The sequence below is a fragment of the Artibeus jamaicensis genome, unplaced genomic scaffold (genome assembly GCF_021234435.1).
Source record: "Artibeus jamaicensis isolate MK-2021 breed Jamaican fruit bat unplaced genomic scaffold, CSHL_Jam_final contig_548, whole genome shotgun sequence".
Lineage (NCBI taxonomy): Eukaryota > Metazoa > Chordata > Mammalia > Chiroptera > Phyllostomidae > Artibeus > Artibeus jamaicensis.
This window is the reverse complement of record NW_026521883.1, coordinates 16,439,615-16,460,780: the sequence shown is the minus strand read 5'-3', so window position 1 is coordinate 16,460,780 and position 21,166 is coordinate 16,439,615. Positions and strand designations below refer to the sequence as shown.

The 21,166-nt window shown below is 39.9% G+C and overlaps 1 protein-coding gene and 1 pseudogene across 4 annotated transcripts in view; one reads left to right on the top strand and one right to left on the bottom strand.

Annotated features, from left to right (window-relative positions):
• Nucleotides 1-4,194, top strand: part of LOC128628151 (39S ribosomal protein L30, mitochondrial-like) — a 31,529-nt pseudogene extending 27,335 nt beyond the window's left edge.
• A 6,508-nt stretch (nucleotides 4,195-10,702) lies between these two features.
• The window catches only part of RFX7 (regulatory factor X7), a 111,123-nt gene continuing 100,659 nt past the window's right edge, over nucleotides 10,703-21,166 (bottom strand). For all 4 annotated transcript variants that reach the window (XM_037151010.2, XM_037151008.2, XM_037151007.2 and 1 more), the window contains exons 7-10: nucleotides 20,431-20,515; nucleotides 19,587-19,794; nucleotides 16,238-16,533; nucleotides 10,703-15,112 (exon numbers count right to left, since the gene is read on the bottom strand). In XM_037151010.2, the coding sequence (XP_037006905.1) occupies nucleotides 11,837-15,112; nucleotides 16,238-16,533; nucleotides 19,587-19,794; nucleotides 20,431-20,515 (3,865 nt within the window). In that variant the 3' untranslated portion in view covers nucleotides 10,703-11,836. The remainder of the gene's footprint in view (nucleotides 15,113-16,237; nucleotides 16,534-19,586; nucleotides 19,795-20,430; nucleotides 20,516-21,166) is intronic.

Genomic DNA, 21,166 nt, shown 5'->3' with positions numbered 1-21,166 from the left:
GCCTTGGTGTGTTCCTTCTTGGGTCCAACTTCTTTGGGACTTTCTGAGCTTCTTGGATTTCCTTGAAGTCTATTTCCTTTGCCAGATTGGGGAAATTCTCCTTTATTATTTGTTCAAATAAGTTTTGCACTGGTGGCTGTTCCTTTCCCCCTTCTGGTACCCCTATAATTCGAATGTTGGAACGTTTAAAGAGGTCCTGGGGGTTCCTAAGTCTCTCTTCATTTTTTGAATTCTTGTTTCTTCATTCTTTTCTGGTTGGTCATTTTTATCCTCCTTCTGGTCCACTCCTTTGATTTGAGTCCCAGTTTCCTTTCCATTACTATTGGTTTCCTGTGCATTCCCATTCATTTCAATTAGTTTAGCTTTCATATGTTTCTCTAATTTGTGACTAAAATCAACCAGTTCTGTGAGCATCCTGATCACCAGTGTTTTGAACTATGCATCTAAAAGTTTGGCTATTTCTTCGTCACTTAGATTTATGGGCTCTGGGGCTTTGAGATCTTCTTGAGCCATTTTTGGTCTGTTCGCGCCCATTAAGTATGAGGAGCAGAGCATTAGGGGTGGGGCAGGGCCTCCAGGGCGGGGTCACTGGGTCATGATGCTGTATGTGGGGGTGGGGTCAGAGCTGGGAAATGGCGGTCATCTCTGCTGCCTCCTGTCACTGGGAACCGCTCGGTCCCGTCTTGCTGCCCACTCCCTCGCCGGTCTATCTGTGCGGGAATGCGCCAGCACAGTCAACCCGCAGCCCTTCACCCTCGCCAGATCCGCTGCTCACTCACTGGGTTGCGCTCACTGGGTCACTCACTGAGTCCGCCCTTTGCAACCCCATGCCTGGGATCTGCGTGCCTGAGTCCATCTGACTGAGTTTTCCTGTGCAACCCTGCTCCGCCAGCTGCTAGTTTTGCCCCTCTTACCGGTCAGGCTGAAGAATTCATTGTTATCGGACTTCCAAAAAGTTCAATTTTCTGTGTTCTGGCTGTGTTTTCTATTGCTAATATTTAGTTGTCTCTAAACTTGGTTGTGTGAGAAAGCACGGCGTCTCCACTTATGCCTCCATCTTGGTGGAAGTCCCTATATTGTCATTTTAAATGTATACTCAACTTGTGTGGCTCCAGAAAAAGATGACTGGCAGTTTTGTTGGGATCATGTTAAATTTATCCATCAACTGAAGGAGAGTTGCTGTGTTTGTGACTTTGGCTCTTCGCATCCAAGAACATAATTTCTCATTCCATTTGCTCTGGTCTTCCTTGTGAATTTCTGTAAAACTCTCAAAAGTTTTCCTTCTGTAAGTTTCACATGGTTCTTATTAAGTGTATGCCTGGGTATTTTGCCTTTTTTGTTGTTGTTGTTGCTAGCATTAAAAGGGGTCTTCTCTTGCATTGTATCCTCTAGCTGGTTACTGTTTATAAATTGACTTCTGAATATCAAAGGCTTTTGAATTAAGGATTTCTATGGTGCCACTATAGAAATTACCAGAGAAATGAGAGATAATTGAGTATTTCAAGTGAGAATGAACATGAGGGCAAGATAAAGAAGGAAAGGAAGACAGAGAAATATGTATCTCAAAGGCATATGACTTGGCAACTAAGTTGATGTTGAGGAGAGGAGGAAGGGAAGGATACGTGGGCAACTGTAATGAAGGAATGTTTGAAAGGCTAGGGAGAGAATGAATAAAAAAGAGAAAAGCCACTGGTAAAAGATCAAGGGATTTCTATATTTAAATAACAGGCATGGGGTGCTAATTCCTAAAAGAGACCAAGATCAGGGGTCTGAGGAAGAAAGTGAATCAGAATGCAAAGTTATAGAAACCTAAGAGACAGTGTTACTGGGTTTACCAATGATAAAATCCCCTGTAATTTTGAAACAGCCATTTCAAAACTGCTATCAGGGTGAGATAAGATTGTGAAAGATTAAGTAAAGATTCTATCGACTAGCGGTGGATTTGTGTAGGAAATTGAAACTGTGTATTTCAAACACGTGAAGTCCAAATAAAAGAGGTCTCATGTTGTACGTAATCTATTACAGTAGGTATCAGTTAAACATGCTTAAATGACAATAGCTTGGCCTAAATTAAATTTGATTAATAGTTATTTTCGTTATGGTCACATACCCAAGCTCAAAGTTCAGCCCTTTGCCTCAGTATACATTCTTACTTTACCTCCTGACAGGTTTGTGCGTGTGTGTGTGTGTGTGTGTGGTGTGTGTTGGGGTGCAGGAAGGCTTCAAGTAGAACACCCTTGGGTTTAAGTGCTGGAAAGAATAGAAACTTTTCCCACTCCTACATAAATGTCCATCCTTTTCTGTAGGCATTTATAATAATCATAATGGCGTATAGTTAGGGTTTACAAAATATTGTCATAATTCATGTAACATTGCAAGATTCTAGGGAGTAACCAGGACATGGATCATTATTCTCAATAAAATGAAGAAAGGGGGAAAAAATGACAGAACCAGGTCTAGATCTCAGATGTTCTTGTCCCCTAGCCTCCAGGCATATGTTGTGAACCAGAGTTAAGTGCAGGAAATGCCTTTTCTAGGTACTTTAAGCAGAAAATGACTTACTGCAGGGAATTAAGTGCTTGTACATACATACATGGAAGAATGAGTTTTAGACTGTGCCTCTAGCAATGACTCCCAGAACAACAGGGTAGAGTTGACCATCAGGAGAACTAGTTCATCCCTGGAATCACTGGAGATCAGGAAGCCAGACCAGGAACTTTCTGATACTGTTGCTGCTACCCTCACTGCCATTACATGACTCCATCTTGCCATCCATGGGACTGGTGACTTGGCACTGGAACACGGACCCTTGATACCTAAGAATCTCAAGAACGCACTATAACACTGCTGCTGAAACACTTTGTCACTGTGACCTTGCTTGCAAGAAAGTCATCAAAAGGGGGTAGGATAGCTTCTGCTTCATTTTCACCCTCCAGATCATTTGAGAATGCATCTAATAGAGGGAAGGTACCTCATATCCACAACCCAGGCTGTGAGGAAGTCTAGAAAATGTAGTTTTTGGCTTCCCAGGCACTGCATGCTGGAAGAGGCTTCCCAGGAAGAGGCTGGAATGAAATTAAGCCAATCCACAATATTTGCTATAGCAATTTGTCTTCATTCAAGACGTTGGCAAACATAACGAATGGGTCTCAGCCATGTGGCCCACCCGTAGAAAAATGCTCTCCAGATGGAGATCATTGCTCTCACTTTCCCATGGTTATAATGGGCAGAGCGGAGACTTAAGCCCCGGGTCTGACAACAATAACTAGAATGCCTATATTGCCTTTCAATTTGCTTCATTAGTTCTCTTTAGCTGTTTAAGCAATTTATCGCCCACCTAATCTTATCTTTCCTTTTTGAGGGACAACTATGAAACAACATTTAAATGCTGTGCTAAACTCAGGGCATTCTAAGTTCCTCTCCTGATTTACCAATTCCCATGACAAAGAGATGCCATCCAATGAAGGGGAATCTACGACTGCTTAATAATGATCCTGGTGCTAATCTAATATTCCCCACAATTGTTTAAAACCTTCTGGAGGCTCTGTATGCTAGAATTTGAATTTGTGGGCAGAGTTTGAGTGTAGCACTTGGTGGTCTCTCTTCTCTTCAGCTTCCTGCGTATGATAAGTTCAGGCTGAAAACATTTAGCAACTGCCTCCCCCACAGAGAACAGTCACCAAACTCACCACAGGGATTTTGCGCTCAATAGTTCAGAAGCCCCAGGCAGATTACAAACTGTGACAAAAGGTGTGGAGTCTGCCATTTGTACAGATTGGATTCATCATAAATTTACCAAGTCAAGAATTCCAGGTCAAGTGTTTCAGTCTTCACCTGCAGATCACGAAAACTATGGTGGGGAAGCACAGCACCCTCAGAAATCGCATATTGTTACCTGAATAAAAAGTACAAAAAGACATCCATACTGGGGGAAAGATGTAATAAAGACAGTTGGATTGGAAAAAGCATATACTCCTCAAGTTCACAAGAACAACTTTCAGGGAATGTGAAACTGAAAGTGGTTAAACATTTGATAAGAATCAAGTTCCTGAGGTTGCCACACGGCCCTCCAACAGAGGGGCGCACGGCTCACACGTGCCACAGAGAGCACTGGGGCATTAGTAGTGGGGCGGCAGCCACGCTCCGTGGACCAGGAGGCAGTTAAGTTCTAATGCCAGAGCTGTTTCAGAGTAAAAAAAATGAGTCATTTTTATTTAAAGATGGTGAGAAAGTGTTCTCATTCTAATGTATTTTAAATGCTAAACATTTTTTGAATGTGTCAAGTAATTATAACTTAAACCAGAAATTAATTTCTCTCATTTAAAATACATCCAGAGGCAAGCAGCTGGGAAGCTTCTCTCAGTCATCAGGGCCTCGGGCTCATTGTATGCAGTCACCGCATCAACCTCCGTGTGTGGCTTTATCTCAAAGTTCAAGGTAGCCCATTAGGGTTCTCTACTCATCACATGTGCATTCCAGCCAGCAGGGAGGAAGGAGGGCAAGAACACTTCAAAGTTGTGCATACTTTTAGATTACCTTCTTTTGGTTGAGTACTTAACGGTTAAGTGGCCCCACTCAAGTACAAGGGAAGCTGGTAAATACAGTCTTTCTTGCAGAAGACTAGGCCACTGCTGGCCAACAGCAGGCTCTGCTACAGCCACCTCATTGGGTCTTTGTCATTCTGTTCTTTGTGTGCCTTCCTCAGTGTCTTGCAAAATTTCAAAGTGGCAGTATCTTAAGTATCACCAAATGGCTAAGAACCGTGCTTTGGGCCCAACTTAATCTCAGCTCTTCCTTTTGTTAGTTTTTACCCTTAACAAATTTCTGAGCTAAACTTTTCTCACTTTACAAGTAATATTCTTTCAGAATTATTACTATGAGGAAATGAGAATACATGTATTTAATAGTGTCTAGTGCAAGACTTCCGCCAAGATGGAGGTATAGGTGGATGTGCCGTACCTTCTCACACAACCAAGTTTAGGGACAACTAAATATTAGCATCAGAAAACACAACCAGAACACGGAAAATTGAACTTTTCGGAAGTCCGTTAACAACAAATTCTTCAGCCCGACCGGTAAGGGGCGAAACCGGCGTCTCGTGAAGGGTTGCACAGGAGGACTGGGTCGACCCGGGCGCGGAATCCAGACGCGCGAATCCAGACGCACGGGTTCCAAACGCAGGATTGGACCTAGTGAGCGACGGAGCAACCCACCCGGTAAGCGACTGCAGAGGAGACAGTGGGGAGGCGGTGCTGCGTGTTGACTGCGGTTGCCTATCTGCGGGCGAGCGGACAGGCGAGGGAGTGGGCGGTTGGACCGGGGCCCCTGCGGTCCCCGTGGCAAGTGGCAGTAGAGGACGCCGCCATTTCCCCCGCTCTGACCACGCCCCCACATACAGCGTCACAACCCAGCGACCGGGGAGTCCAAGGCGCCGCTTCTCACATTTAAAGGGCCAGAACAGACCAAAAATGTCGCAGGAAGACCTCAAAGCCCCAGAGATAAATCCAAGCGAAGAAGAAATAGCAAAACTCTCAGACGCACAGTTTAAAAACACTGGTCATCAGGATCCTCACAGATCTGGTTGATTATAGCCACAAATTAGAGAACTAATGGAAATGAATGGAATTCCACAGGAAACCCATAGCGATGAAAAGGAAACTGGGACTCAAATCAATGGAGTGGACCAGAAGAAAGCAAATAATGGCCAAACAGAAAAGAGTCAAGGAGCAAGAATTCAAAGAAATGAGGAGAGTCTTAGGAACCTCCAGGACATCTTTAAACGCTCCAATATCCGAATTATAGGGGTACCAGACGGGGGAAAGACACAGCCACCAGTGGAAAAATTATTTGAACAAATAATAAAAGAAAATTTCCCCAATCTGGCAAAGGAAATAGACTTCCAAGAAATCCAAGAAGCTCAGAGAGTACCAAAAAAGTTGGACTCAAGAAGAAACACACCAAGGCATATCATAATTACATTAGCCAAAATTAAAATGAAGGAGAGAATCCTAGAAGCAGCAAGAGCTAAGGGGACAATCACCTACAAAGGAGTCCCCATCAGACTGTCAGCAGATTTCTCAAAAGAGACCTTACAGGCAAGAAGGGGCTGGAAAGAAATATTCCAAGTCATGAAATCTAAAGACCTACAACCAAGATTGCTCTATCCAGCAAAACTTTCATTTAGAATGGAAGGACAGATAAGGTGCTTCTCAGGTAAGATCAAATTCAAGGAGTTCATCATCACCAAGCCCTTATTATATGAAATGTTAAAGGGACTTATCTAAGAAAAAGAAGTTAAAGAAACATGAACAGTGAAAGAACAACAAGCTCACAGTTATTAACAACCACACCTAAAACGAAAGCAAACTAAAAGAACAGCTAGATCAGGAGTGGAAACATAGAAATGAAGATCTCAAGGAGGGTTAGCAACAGGGGGAGTGGGAGGAGGAGATGGGGGGAGAAGGTACAGAAAATAAGTAGCATAGACAGTAGATAGAAAATAGATGGGGGGGACAAGAATAGCATGGGAAATATAGAACCTAAAGGACTTGAGACACATGGACATAAACTAAAGGGGGGTAATGGTGGGGATGGGGGGGCAGGGTGGAGGGGAATGAAGGGGGGAATAGAACAATTGTAACAGCATAATCAATTTAAAAAAATAAATAAAAAAATAAAAAAAATAGTGTCTAGTGCAAAGAAATATTCTCTATATAGTAATATTCTCATAATATATTTTCTTCATAAAATTGTTTTCCTTTTTCCAAAAGTAAGTACTTAGAAATAAAGCCTATTTTGAAAACTATAGATCTGTCTCTTACTCTCCCCCCCCCCCCCCCCCCCGCTTTCTAGCCTTATAAGCAGATTATAGTTCCAGAACTGGTCATATACATTTAAAAATTTTTCAGGTTATATACTATTGATAAAAAAGCCCCTCTATAAATTTGTAATTCTAATTACTAAAAATTCATTTATAATAATGCACATCAAAATCAACCTCTACTTTATAGATTAAACGAAAATCAAAATTTTGCTCTTCTATTACAGTGACAGGTGCTGAGCCCATTCGTGTTTATGGTAATAGCGGATATTCCAACTCAACTCAGAAAGGGAAGGCGGTGCAGCAGTTCCGTTCACACCGGTGAACAGTCTACCCCTAAATGTAGTCTTTACTTGGAACCTTCTTTTGTACTTAATTCCTCAGTGTGAATGCTTTTTTTAAATACATAGCAGACTACACTATACCTCTAGTTGGTACTCCTTTATTTAAAAAAAATAAAATAAAGGTTTTATTTATTTTTTAGAGAGGAAAGGGAGAGAGGTAGAGAAACATGGATGTGTGGTTACCTTTCACACCCCCCAAAGTGGGGACCTGACCCACAACCCAGGCATGTGCCCTGACTGGGAGTTAAACCAATGACCCTTTGGCTCACAGGTAGGCACTCAATCCACTGAGCCACAGCAGCTAGGGCTAGTTGGCACTTCTTAAATAATATGTAATTAGTTTACAAGACTGAACATCTCTTAAAGGCAGGCACAAGATTTTAAATCCCTGGTATCTTCCTAGATTATGAAACTCATTTAAATGGATGACTTCCTACTCCAGGAAGTGGCGCCCCTCCCCACAGCTATAAAGGTTGAATCAAGAATCCAAGCTAACTGGCTTTGACCTTGTCTTGTGAGAAGAAATGGTGGTTGGAGGGAGGGTAAGGAGTACCTAATGGGAGAGGTTTGGAATTTTTTTTCCTGAGAAAAAGATGCAAGCTGCCCTTACCACTTAGGGATGTATGAAGATATATTTGGAGCTATAGCAGCCATCCTGTGCCCATGGGGCAGTGGACACAGAAGAGGAAAGTTAAAGATGATGGAACACAAACACAGTATCTGGCTGAAAACAGGGAGCATTAAATGAACCCTGCTGTCTCCAAACTTAAGCTAGAAGCACATGGTGTTCTCACGGTTTTAGCCAGTGTTAGGTTTTACTTGCAACAAAAAGCATCTCAGGTACTATACTTCTTCCCCACCATGCCACCCCCCCCTCCAGAGATTTTACTGGTTCATTATATCCATGGGTTCTTGTTTTGTTCATCTGCTCCTGATTATTTAAATGTTTCTTTTGCCTTCTGTCACTGATAATCCTAAAATACTTATCTTAAATTAACATTGAGGTAGTTCATTACTTTTTTTATCTTGAGTGATTGCTGACTGTCATTCTTAGGATTGGTTTCATTTTCTTCCAGTACTTTAGAATTTTGGTTTGAGGCTCATCTTGTGTGGGGATCTTTCTGCTCTTCACCTCCTCCCTTCCGAATCTCTATTCTTTCCTTCCCTTTTGTAACTGCTTCTACCACCCGTCCATGCTCACGGCTACAGTTCTGTGGTGATAATAAAGCTATCACAGTCCTACACAGGTCTGTATAGACAGAGAAATAGGCCATTTGTGGCTCAGGCCCAGGCTACTATATATTATAGTCTCTACAATAGAAGTTATTTGCTTCATCTCAGTTTCAAGAGTGAGAAGACTCTATTTCAAACCCTGGTTTCATTACCTTGTAGGGGCTAGAATTTCTGACCAGACCTACAACTCAGGTTCTGATTTACAAATTCAGTACACTTATCGCTGTGTATTTTTGGTTTGCTTAACTTGCTTGAATACTGTTGTGCTTTAAAAAGCTTGTCCATTTTTCTATTATATTTATTTCAAACCTCCAAGAATATATACATCTAGGTACAACGTAGGCTAACAGTTTAAAGTGAACATTATATGCATGAGCAAAAAGATTTTCTCGGTGTGTGCATAACAAGAAGCTCTATGCCATGTGCCATTAGTAAGTCCTAAGTGAACAGTGGGGCTCTGCTGAGTAACACCTGTGTTGCTGTCTTTCTGGATTAAGCGCAGAGGGCACACCGGCAGCACTGTTTTACCATTTCCACAATTTCGTGAGCTCAAAGAAAGAATGGCATCGTATCTGTTTATCAAACAGTATGCTGTCTATTTAAAAACAGATCCAGTCAGTTTAATATAAAATGTTTTTAATTGATTTTGAAAACATTTAAAAAACAATTTTTGAGCACTTTCAATAAAAAAAGAGAACTGAAATGCTACTGCAATATTCAACTACTGTCGTTTTAGCAGGTACAACAGACAACAAAACATTGGGGAAATCTGACTTTTTGCACTAAATGAAAACATAAAACAGGGCTTGTTTTTGTCATTTATGGTGTAGTTAAGCACATTATAGTACAAGACTATTATATGAACCTCAGATGCACTGCACAAAACACTTTCCTTCTTTTCAGTTCAAAAGTCAGTGCTTATTGCAATTATATGCAAAATTATTTACTTCATGAAATCTTATCATGATAAACAGTATGCAAAATGTCTGAAACATCAAAACAATGAAAATAATCTCAGAAAAAGAACATAGTCAACAATAACTAAGCAGAATTAGTAAACGTAAAAAATAACTTGTGAATAACTATACTTGCCTGGTTAACACTGAACCAGTTCCAATACAGCCAAGAAAAAAAAAGTGGTTACAGGAATACCTAGTACTGTACAAGATAAGTCAGTAACACTCATGCACATTTTGTGATCATGTATTAACATGGTGAAGCAAACTAAACTTAATTCTTCCTGCTGTAATATTCTCATGTAAGAGAATAAGAAATAGAAATATCTCATTGAGATCAATGCACATTGCTACATAAGACAATTTTATCTGTCACTTTGATGACATTTTGTCTTTTCATAATGAAACACATTTAAAAAGTTTAATCTGTGGACTGTATTGGTTGCATTTATCCTAAGAGATGTGCCTACCACAGGTTCAACAAATTTAGTGCAATATATGAACCCCAGAAAGTTTGCTGGACGAATTCAACCAAATTTAAAGTGTTTGCTGCAATACTGTACAGGGGGTTAAAAATCCTCCACTTTTTATATTGTTATCAAAAAAGATTTCCATTATTTTCATATTAGTAGGAAGTTAATAATGTAAACATGGGATTAGAATGGCCTCAAAATCTCCTTTTCAGAGTATCTCATATAGAAAGGCTCTCATCATTTGTTAGAAGAAATCACACAGTTTCCTTTGGGAATTGCGTACTTTGGTGTGCAGTAGTGCTGTGTCTCAATGTACAGTGAAGAAATAACTAGCCTAGGAAAAAATATCTAACAGATAATTGAATCAAGATAACAGCAAACACACACAAATGCCAATAACTAGGACATATCAATATATAAACCTCTGAGCCAAACCTAGCACCATTTATGTATCAAAATATATTAATACCCTACACCTTGCAAATTTAGTGAACAATGAAACCTTATTAAATTACACCCTTCATCACAACTATTAAATATTCATTGATTGTAGCCTTCTGACTGGCTTACTAATTGAGATCAAGGAAAACTTAGCTAGGTTCAAGGTAGCACAGCACTGGTTTAATGCCAGCTTTAAAACTTCATGGAAATTTTTAAAACTATGTGAAAGTAATCTTGAAAACAGTTAAATGGCGCTGTCAACTAGTGAGCAGACTTGTGTCAACATGAAATTCATAAATAATTATTCATAAAATAAAATGGGAGCCACTGAGAGAAACATTTTAAAACAAATCCTGAGTGCTTATTTTGCAATTGTGGTTATCACAATAAATAAATTAAGCATGTAATAAAATGCTCCTCTTCTTCAAGTAATATTGATATCCCCCTGTTTTATCAGAGATATAAAGATTTGTGGCTTCAGACCTTGGGTGGTGAAATGTTTTTTGTTTAGTTTTTTATGTTATCTCCCTCCTGCTTATTTTTCAAAGAGGTCCCATGATCAAATTGTATTACTATATTCAGGAGGAGCGATGGAGTCAGTTACTAAGTTGAGGACTTAAAAAATATTATAATTAAAGAAACTTCAAAATTAATCTTAAATAGAATCCTACCATATTATATGCATGCAGCAGCCATTGTGATGAAAAAAAATTTTACTATCCTTCTAAAATCCCCATCTCTATTATCAAATAACAAAACATAAAATATTTTTCTAACGTGCTTGTTTTTACTCTATTAAACTACAATGTTTGAAGCTCTTGTGTGTGTGTGTGTCTGTCGGCTCCACATTAAAATCAACATTTTAAAATAAGATTAATGCAAGGTCACAAATATAAATGGCTACTAGTTTTTCCTTTTAAAACTTATAGTGCAGCTTTTGCTTTCCTTAAGTTAATATTTAATTTTTCATTACTTTTTCTATTAAGCCCTTCGCTGCAGGTGCAAATGGTACTGAAGTCCCAGAAAGTCCTACAGAGATTTTCCATTCTACAGTAGCTCTATGCTTCAAGCCTAAATACTTACAATAACCTGAATATTATCCCTGTTTCAAGAACTTCTTGTCTACAATTCACCTTACCTATGATTTCTTACCTAAAAGATAATGCCAACAACAAAAAGCCTATGCCTAAAATCGATGGTTTCCTCTAAACTCTGTGTAGATCAACCAATGAATTAAAATGAACGTACACAAAATAAAGATCTAGCCTGTTCTTGTAAAAAGCTAGTCAGTCAATTGTTTACTAGCAAACAATGTGATCAAAACGGGGAACATTATACAATTTAAAACCTAATAGTTGTTCTTCTACAGCCTACTGTCTTTTCAGAAACTTTTAAAGAACTGAGGCGAGTCTATCCATTTCCTAATGAAGAAGAAACCACTTCTGCAGCAAACTCTTTTAAAATGTCACAATTAATAGTAAGTGTTTCTGCTGCGGGAGGCACTTCCATTAAGACAAATACAATACATATGTCTTTAGATACAGTGTGCTACATATTATAAAACACAATTTAACCCAACATTTCAACAGTAGGATGGTCCTTGCTTTCTATCCATTCAAAACCTGATGAAGTCATAGAACTCATGGATTCACTGCAAATTTGTTGAAATAATGGATCATTCTTTAAGTCTTCCAGTGTAGCTTCATCATCTTGTCCCTGCTGACGACCTGGATCAAACAGTAGATTTGGGTCTAACGTGTTCAAATCATTGATGCTGCCTGAGAGCTCAGAAGACAACCTGATATCGCTAGAGAAATCGGACGCAGCACTGGTGAGATCAGACGCCACCTGACCTACCAGCCGCTGGCTGGCTTGCAAGCCATCTCCACTCAACAGGTCTTTAACAGTGCTATTGAAATCTAGTTGTTGCTCTCCAATTTCTGGTTGTGCTTGATTATCTCCAGGAGAAAAGCTGATCTGATCGGTGCTATTACTTTTGGTGAGGTAAGATGGTGTTTGGAATTCATATACAGAAGTGCTGGAATCAATCATATTCTGAGGATTGGCACTAGGAAAAACAGTGGAAGTTTCCAAAATCTGAGTGAGATTCATCCGAGCTGTGTAATTGGAAGGCAGGTTGTTCATGCCCAAACCTCTCACTGCATCATCGTTGTCAGAATCCAGTTTACTCAACAAAACATTGGTTATTTTTTTACTGTTTGTTTGCTTCTGAAGAGCATTTGGGAAGGCCGTCTGCATCATGACTGTCAATGGAACTGACTGACTTCTTTGAGCTATGTTGTTGGCACATGCGTCTGTGTGAACATTTGTGAAGACATGAACTTCTGGGGTTACTGGACTCCCAAAGGGGGTCACATTAGATCGGGGGATATTAGATACTGGATAGAGGGTGCTTCCACTAAGATTACGTTGGCGATGAACAGCAGGGCTCACACTCCGACATCTGAAATTGCTGCTGGCAGACGAAGTAGTTCCTTTATTATCCAGAGGGGCAGGGACTGCAAAACCCTCCTGTTTGTTGGTGTTATTTACAGTGGCACCTTGATGCTGAACAGGAGAGACAGGAGTCAAACGACCAAAATGAGTGTCATGATGTCTGGATTGGGACTGGTAAGACTGTCCAGGCACAGCAAAAGCATGAGGTTTCCTGAAACGGTCTTCCACTAGTTCCTGATAGCTTGGGAGAATGCCATGTCCAGAAACGGATGAATTACCAACCCCACTATACCCATTATTCATCCATTCGAGCTTGGTTTTGTCAGGGTGTGTGGCCATGGGTCTTTGCATCGGTTTCACAGGACTGCTTGAGACAATGCTGGCATCATGATACGCCATACTGGAGCTTATCGGGGTAAATGCAAATGGATTCCGGCATTCGACAGGGCTGGGAGGGACACTGCTGCTGCAGTTAGAATGTGGAGTACCAATGGGTGTGTGTCGGCTACTCCCTAAAGCACTATCCACAGGTGTGGTCTGGGCTAGCCTGGAACAAGGGCTCTCCCGTGACAGACTCTGAGACCCAGCAATCATTTCAGAGGTTGGGGTCGGGGTTGGGGTCGGGGTTGGAGTCGGGGTGGGCGTGGGTGTGGGGGTGTGGATCGGAGTGCCATTGCTATGGATTGGATGATAGAAGTGAGCGCTGGAGGCGTGAGACGACATTGGAGCTCCCGGAGTCACTGACTGATTCTGAAGGGTCATTCCCAAGCAGTTACCATAAGAATGAGCATTGTTCATTGACATCTGCTGCTCCATGAGCACCAGCTCTTCCACAATACTATCTTGTGTGAGTTCATCATCAAAAGGAAAATAGCTTTCATTTGTTTGAGAAATAGAAGGCTCAAACTCTTTCAGTTCGGATTGTAGAGGTAACTGATCTGAAGACTGTGCTTGTATTTGATTCAAAGAAGATTCTTGTATCTGGCTCTGTAGCTGCTGTGTATACGTGTCCTGCGGCATTCCTTCCAATTCCCAAACAGATTTCTCTAAGTCATTGATATCAGGGTGCTCAGGAATTGTCATAACACTGATATCTTGCTGTTGTTCACAGGCGGTGGATACAAACTCAGAATCCTTAGTGATCTGTTGCCATTCATTTGGATTAAAGCTGCCATCTGTTTTTGAATCGCTGTCCAAGAGAAAGACGCTTCCTTCAAGTTTTACTTTTATATCTGGAGATGATGATGGTGTTTGCTGTTCCAAAGCTGAATCACTGGTTATAAGAGCAGAAGAATTCAAGGGTTGGTTTGCCATTATGTGTGAGTTGACATTTATTGATACCTTGCTAGGAATCAGAGCACCTGCTGTTGAACTTTCTGTTTTCCCTGAATGTGGAACCTTTTGGTCCTTCTTAACACTGCCTGGTTTCTGACCTTCCATCATAACCGCAGAAAGCTGTTCCACAATTGGTTTCTTTAAGGGAGGCACCTGGGACTCTTGCAATACAGAAGATAGTCGCTTTCTTGGACTTTTAGTGCATAATTTAGGGTCTTTATTTATTGAGTCACCATTAGATGGTGAGCTGGTGCTGGTGAATGTTAAGTTCTGAGTGGCAACTGAGAGAGTGATAGGGCTTTGATTATTGCCTGTTGAAGTGCCTGGTAGAATTTCGTTACAGCGACTTTTACATTTGGTCCTCTGGTCACAGACCTTAGTTGCTTTTGTTTCAGTGACCCCTTCATTTGAAGGTTTTTGCACTACTCCATCGGTATTACTTTTCTGTCCCAAAAGGGCACTGGGCGCTGCTTTAGGAGCCTTAGTACCATCAGAGCTCTCTTGGCACTGCACAGGATGCTCGTCTGATGAGACTTCCGGCTCCATTTTGACTTCCACAGCAGATGTCCCCCCAGCACCACTGGTTTTGGATCCAGGAGACTGAAGCGAAACAACAGAACCATTCTTGATCTGTGGAAAGGTCCTCGATTCTTCTGTTGTTCCTGTAGCACTGTTTACTGAGGCAGAATGTTTCAGAGGGGCACCGCTGCTGCTGGGTGTGAGGGATATTGCTGTCATTTTCACCACATTCAGAGAACTCATGTGTGAAGTGGGCACAACAGCGGTTTTGATGGGACTGCTAGTAAAGAGGACAGTAGTTGGAGAGCGAATGGTGAGTGCACTGGTGTTGGCTGGTTTAGGTAAGATCTGAGGGTAGCGGTTCCGGGCAGAACGATCCCCACCTGGACTGGCTGGGACGTTCTGAGGAGTCTTTGGTGCCTGTTTCACAGACTGCATGTGCTGAGTGACCACTTGTACGTTGAGGGGAAGAACTTTGCCATCAGAAGAATTCATTGGACTTGGCGATGTTACCAATTGCCTGGTCCGCTGGACCTATTAAAAAGTGAAAAACAACAAAAAAATCAGGTTTAACAAGTCTAGAATATTAATTGTAAATCACATATCTATATAGTATTAAAACATTTTCAAAATGTTATGCTAAAAAGAAAAAAGTTCCTATGTTAGATGAGAGCTCTTCTAGATCAGTTCTATACAGACTTATAAATATTATAATTTATAATATAAACACAACACTGCAATAGTTACAAAATACAATATGTAAAAACAACATTAAGATAATGAATAGGTACTAAAACAATTATTTTTAAGGAGATTATAAGAAAAGGAGATATGATCTTGAAGAAACACACAACTATGAAGGTATCTACTGGAGTCTGTGCCAAGAAGATGACTCACTGTCTTACAAATGGTCTGCCTTGGACGTTAGTAACTAAACCACACTGGGTAGGTCTCAGACAGAGCTTGTCTCTTCAAGTTTGCCCTACAGTGAATAGTGCAAGAATATGGTTGCTGGGTAGTTCATGTTTTATGACATGATAGTGATGATGATTAAGAATAAGAAAAGATGAAATCTCTCCTCAATAATATCAGCAACAATAACATAAAATGCCACCTTGTTTTAGCACAACACACTCTCATTGTAAAAGCCCCTTTCATCATAACCTCAGCTGTGTGAGACAGGAGAGGTTAAGACCACAACCTCTATCTGTTGATAAGGAAACAAGACTTGTAATAGCTGAGGGACTTGCCCAAGGTCCTATGTCCAGCAAGCCACAGAGCTAGGTCTATGTTAGCATATTAGAATTTTGTTCCATCTGAATGTTACAAAGAAGAAAGTTTAAACCCCCAAAAGTTGGCGACTGTGTCAACTCTAAAAAATGACTCATCTCTTACATTAAGCTCTGACTGGCTGTATGCGTATTTTACATATCTTGGTTCTTTATATTCTTACTTATGTTCATTGTATAGCTCGCTCTGTAATCAACAAGGTATATTTTGAATAAAAGGCAGACAACTAAAACTGAACCTATCTGTGACCACAAAATCAGTTTATAACTGAATCTATACCATATCTGCCTCCTTCTCATGTACCACTTTTAATTAAATGGTCTATTTCCCATCATCCCAATAAGGCCAAACACCATTTAATGACATTACCGGGATGGGACTAGGGACAGCTGCCACGACGATACCAATAGGTTGAGGAGAAAGGATCGCAGGATTTCCATTAGAAAGACTAGTCACTCCATTGGCTGTAGTGCCTTCTGATTTTTTTGCTGAGGAGTCCCCCGGCAAAGGGGATTGTAGTTTCTGTTCTTGCTGCTTCTTCTGGATTTTCCGTTGCAATTGCTGTTTAGCATCAATAGGTGATGGCAAAGTCTTCACTTGGGGCTGAAAGGAATTACTTTCAGCTGTAGGTATAAAAGCAGAAGGCTGAGTAATTCCTTTAATTCCTGAAAATAAACAGAAAGGAGAGCTAAAGTAAACACTCTCCTTCATAAAAGGCAGTTACCGCTCTATTTAAGTACCTTACCATCTACTGGACAAAGCAACCAGAACCAGAAAATTTTAAATCACAGTTTCTTTATAAAGCTTAAGTATTAGATTTCTAAGTTATAAACATCTGTTGCTATGGTCTTAGTGGGACACCTTGAAATATGGATTGACTCAGGCGACAGTTTCCATTAAACCAACAGTGACAGATGAAGAGCTGGAATAGTAGCTATGTCATAAATGTGCAGAAGCTAAGATAAATACATGAGAGAGCATGTTTTACATTTTATCAGATATCAGAAATTTCCCTCCTTCCTTCTCTAATAGAAATCCATGAATTTTCATAACTTTAATATTCAGACAACAAAGGGCACTCAGTAAATATTTACTGAAACCATCTGCATCTTAGGAAAAAATTACATGGGAATGTCTTTAATTCTACCAGAAATTCACGAAAATAGGTACCACTATTTTAACTGTTGTATAATTATTCCAGTACAACCTATGAGAAATTAAGCAGGTTCTTAATATGACTGAGATTAAAATATTTTGAAAAAGTGTCACTGAGAAAAAAGAATGATAAAATAAATGAGATAAATCTTAACTGAAGAAAAACTGACCATATAACAATGTTTTAAAGAGCTCATTTCACATTTTGGGTATGTCATTAGGGCCACTAGAGAGTGAAGCTGCGGTTGGTACGAAAAGTGGAGAGGAAATGAGAGGACAGCAACATCCTGCTGGTGCACCTCGCCATTCCTCTCCCAGCCCTATTTCCGCTTTTCATTGTTCTGTCAGCAACAGCTTAGGGAGGGAGAGACAGAAAGGAGAGAAAGAAGTGACTGTAAAGGCCCTACCACTCCTCAGTAACCACTCATCTTCTGACACGCCCCCCCAATCTCCTAAGTAGTATTTTTTTCTTTTCAAATCCAGCCCAAATTGTTCTGCTCCCTCCTGGCCTCCAGCTGCAGCTCTGGCTTCTCAGCACCTGCCCCTTGCGAGTTTCTGCCAAAGGCTCAGAGCTGTCTTGCCCCCACTGCCAGGGTTTCTGGACAGCAATGAGTTCCAAGCAGCTGACTTACAAAAGAACATTTGTAACACAACCTGTTCTCTATAATATGGAGACTACATTTATAAAAAAGCAAATTCACCTTCAAAGGATGAAGATTAATCATTATGAAAAAGGTATTTTAAAAAATGTGGCAATGGCTGGGAACAAAATATCAAGAGAGATTCTAAAAATGTTTTGAGTGATAATGCAATTTTTTGTCAAATTCCCAAACTGACTACTTTCACAAAGGGAAAACATGTTCACATTTGTGATTCATTGTATCTTTGTTTAAAAAACACACTTTTCTTTACATTTTATGTTTTAAAAATTCTTTCAATGTTTCTTCCAGAGTTTATGAACAATGTGGGAAACAAGAAAGAGAGATGTTTCTCTTGCCCATTACACATTCCTCGCCTTGTTAAAGTGCCCTTCCGGGTGTGCACGGGGGCAGGAGAAAGACAACACGGAACATTGAAGGGCCCCTATCTTTTAAAAACTCATTTTGCCAGAAGATAAGAAAATAGTATGGTGTAACTAGTTAACTTGGGCTTTTGAGACAGACAAATCATTCCAAATTCTGGCCTATTTATCTGTCCATGGACAAATAATTACTTCACCTCCCCAAGTCTGTTTCCTGGTCTGGAAGATGGGACTAAACATAACCCACCTTGTAGGACTGCTGGGGGAATAAATGAGGTGACATGTGCAAGCTGCCTAGCTAGACGAGGCTGTCTAAGCAGTCTCCCACTCGTGAACAAGTATATGCAAACATGTGTGGGTCATACCGTTTACATTTAGACAGAAACATTACGGCACAGCTCTACTAAGAGATTATTTTGCTGAAGTGGGTCCTCAACTGACCATAAAATAAAAGGACAAAATAATTACACATCACACCTTCCCCCACAAAACTTAAAAGCTTCTGATAAGTATAAACTAAAAGAAAAAAGATTATTAAAATCATTAAGATAAAAAGTGATTTCAGAGACTATATTTTGGCTGAGATAAGTTTTTTGTATATTTAAAAATATTTACATTAAGCAATCAGAAGAATCATCTCTGGAAAACAAGTTTTCTGTTAACACATTTTTTCCCCATTGAGATTATAATTCCTTAGACTAATAACACAATTTATTCTTTTCTAGGTTTATATCATATGACCAAGATGTGACACTTAAAAAATTTTGTCATATGCTTCAGACAACCATTAATTTAGGAAGAAGTAATTTATCCCAACAATACTGTCAATTCTAAAATTCTTATTTGAATGAAAACACTCATTTGCATGTTAAAATCACCTCCTATTTTATGGTAATGTTGCATACAGTTTCTTTTTGGGGATGTTTGTTAAGTTTTATCTGAGCCAAACTGATCACACACGCAGTGGAGAAAGTACTTCCAGGAGTAAGTTCTGCAGCTCTTTTCTGCATTTGAGATTAAGGTGGGAACTATGTGGAAGTGGTGGAAAGCAAGCTGGGCACTGAATTACAGGACTATTAACAAGATTATGTGCTCTCTGGAGGGTTAAAACCCACTTCCAGGAGTATTTTGGTTTTCAAAGGTGTGTTAACATAGATAACCTAGGTCTGGCCTAAAATCTTTCACTAGAAAAATTATAGGCCAGAGGCATGACTGCCCACCATGATCTGCCCAGTTACAAATTTTCTCTTTGTAAAGAGAAATGGAAGAGTTACTACTATCAAGAGGGAAATCTCAAAAGTTTCATATCTCAGCAGAGCAATATATGTAACAATAGCTTTAACCTTTAAAATGAAAGGACTGTTATAATTACCATTTTTGTTGGCTCCGCAAACCCATATGAATTTATTGTTAAGTGAAGAGTGAACTCATATGAATACTAAACAGACAAAATAGTTCTTTGGCTAAACTGTTTCTTTTCCTACCAGCTCTGAAAGTAGTAACACCCCTGGCCAGTTTTGCCTGTTAACAGTGACTTTGTACCTGGTGGTGCCGCTGCCATTACAGTCAGAGCTGCCATGGACTTGGTGCCTATGTAATGACTCTTCACAAGGAAGCGGGCCAATTCCAGGACCGTGTCAAACGGCTGGCTTAACACTTTCTGGGCCCATTCACACACGAGGCGGCAAGCAGAAGAAATAACTTCCTCGTCAATATTTTGAAGCTGCCCAGAAGGTTCAGCTCCTTCCAACTAAACAAAAGAAAAAGAAAGGTTAAATTGTAAAAGAAGGTTTAGAGAAATTAAGCGGAAGCACATTCAAGATATGTAATCTTAATTAAACGATATAATCCAAATCTGTCAGGTCAAGTACCATGAAGAGATGTGTTGGCAGGCATCGTAAGAGCCCAGCAAGTAAAAGGCCCATCTATGCCTGCGCCCACCAGCAGCACGGCAAATGCAACACTTAAATGGTTGTTAAACCTACGTGAAGACTAAGAGACAGTTTAAATCTCCCTGGAAGTCTTTTCTGCTATCAATAAAACTATACCACTAGTCATTATTTTCTCTTCTGCAGACATGTATAATATACATATTATTCTACAACTTAATCTTTCCTTCTGAGAATATATGTACTGTCATATATGTTATGGATATATTTACTAATTGGTAAGTTTAGGTCTAGTCCCCCCCTAGTTTCAGAAGTCATGTTAATTTAAGTCATATATGCTAACATTTTTCAGCCACTGTTCAATTTTTTTCTCATTTGTTTTGTAAAAGGCAGAGTTCTGGGTCCCTGGTTTTATACAAATGAGAATATGCAGCATCCATGCCAATGTTGATTTAAGGTACAATTCAACTTACTAAAAAGAAAGGCAGAATTCTTACCCCATCTCCAGTTTTATGGAAGTCCAGATTGGGCAGTGTTGGCATATGAACAAAAGCTTTTTTCCTCAGTCCACTGTAGCAATATGTAATGAACAGTTAAGGTCTGAAGTATTCTAAATTAAATGGACTGCTTACATAATTAGCACCTGAGAAGTAACTATATATGAAGTGAAAATAAAAGCAGAATGAAATAACACCTACTTTTTTAGTTCTTCAGTAAAAGAAAGAAATCTTATTATAAACTCAGGATTGGTACTCCTTTGAAATGGGAATAGTTTTTGTAGAATGTTACTGTCTTAAGAAAAACAAAATAATTCTCATCTGTTATAAATTTAATGAATAAATGTTTCTAATAAGCTGTGCCAGCCACCAGTAACAAACAGGTCAGAAGGAAAGAAATATCCAGATGGAAACCTGGAACAGAGAAGGGAAACTTTAGCCCAGGGCACTGGGACAAAAACAACTCTTAAGAGTGTCACAAGGGCTTTAACCTTTTCATTTCTCTTTTTCCACTGAAACACACAGGATTATCACCTGCAACATGCCAAAGACACATCAAGACATTGTTGTTTGTACTCAGAAAACAAGGACAGGTCATGTAACACATGGTGAAAGAACACCTGGAACCATTCTGAAAAAGGAGCCTTCCACCATCCCCTTCCTCTCCTCTCCTCCCCCGCAGTGAATCTTTATTCTGTGAAAAAGGCCAAGAGCTAAGCAGAGAGAGATGAAGTAC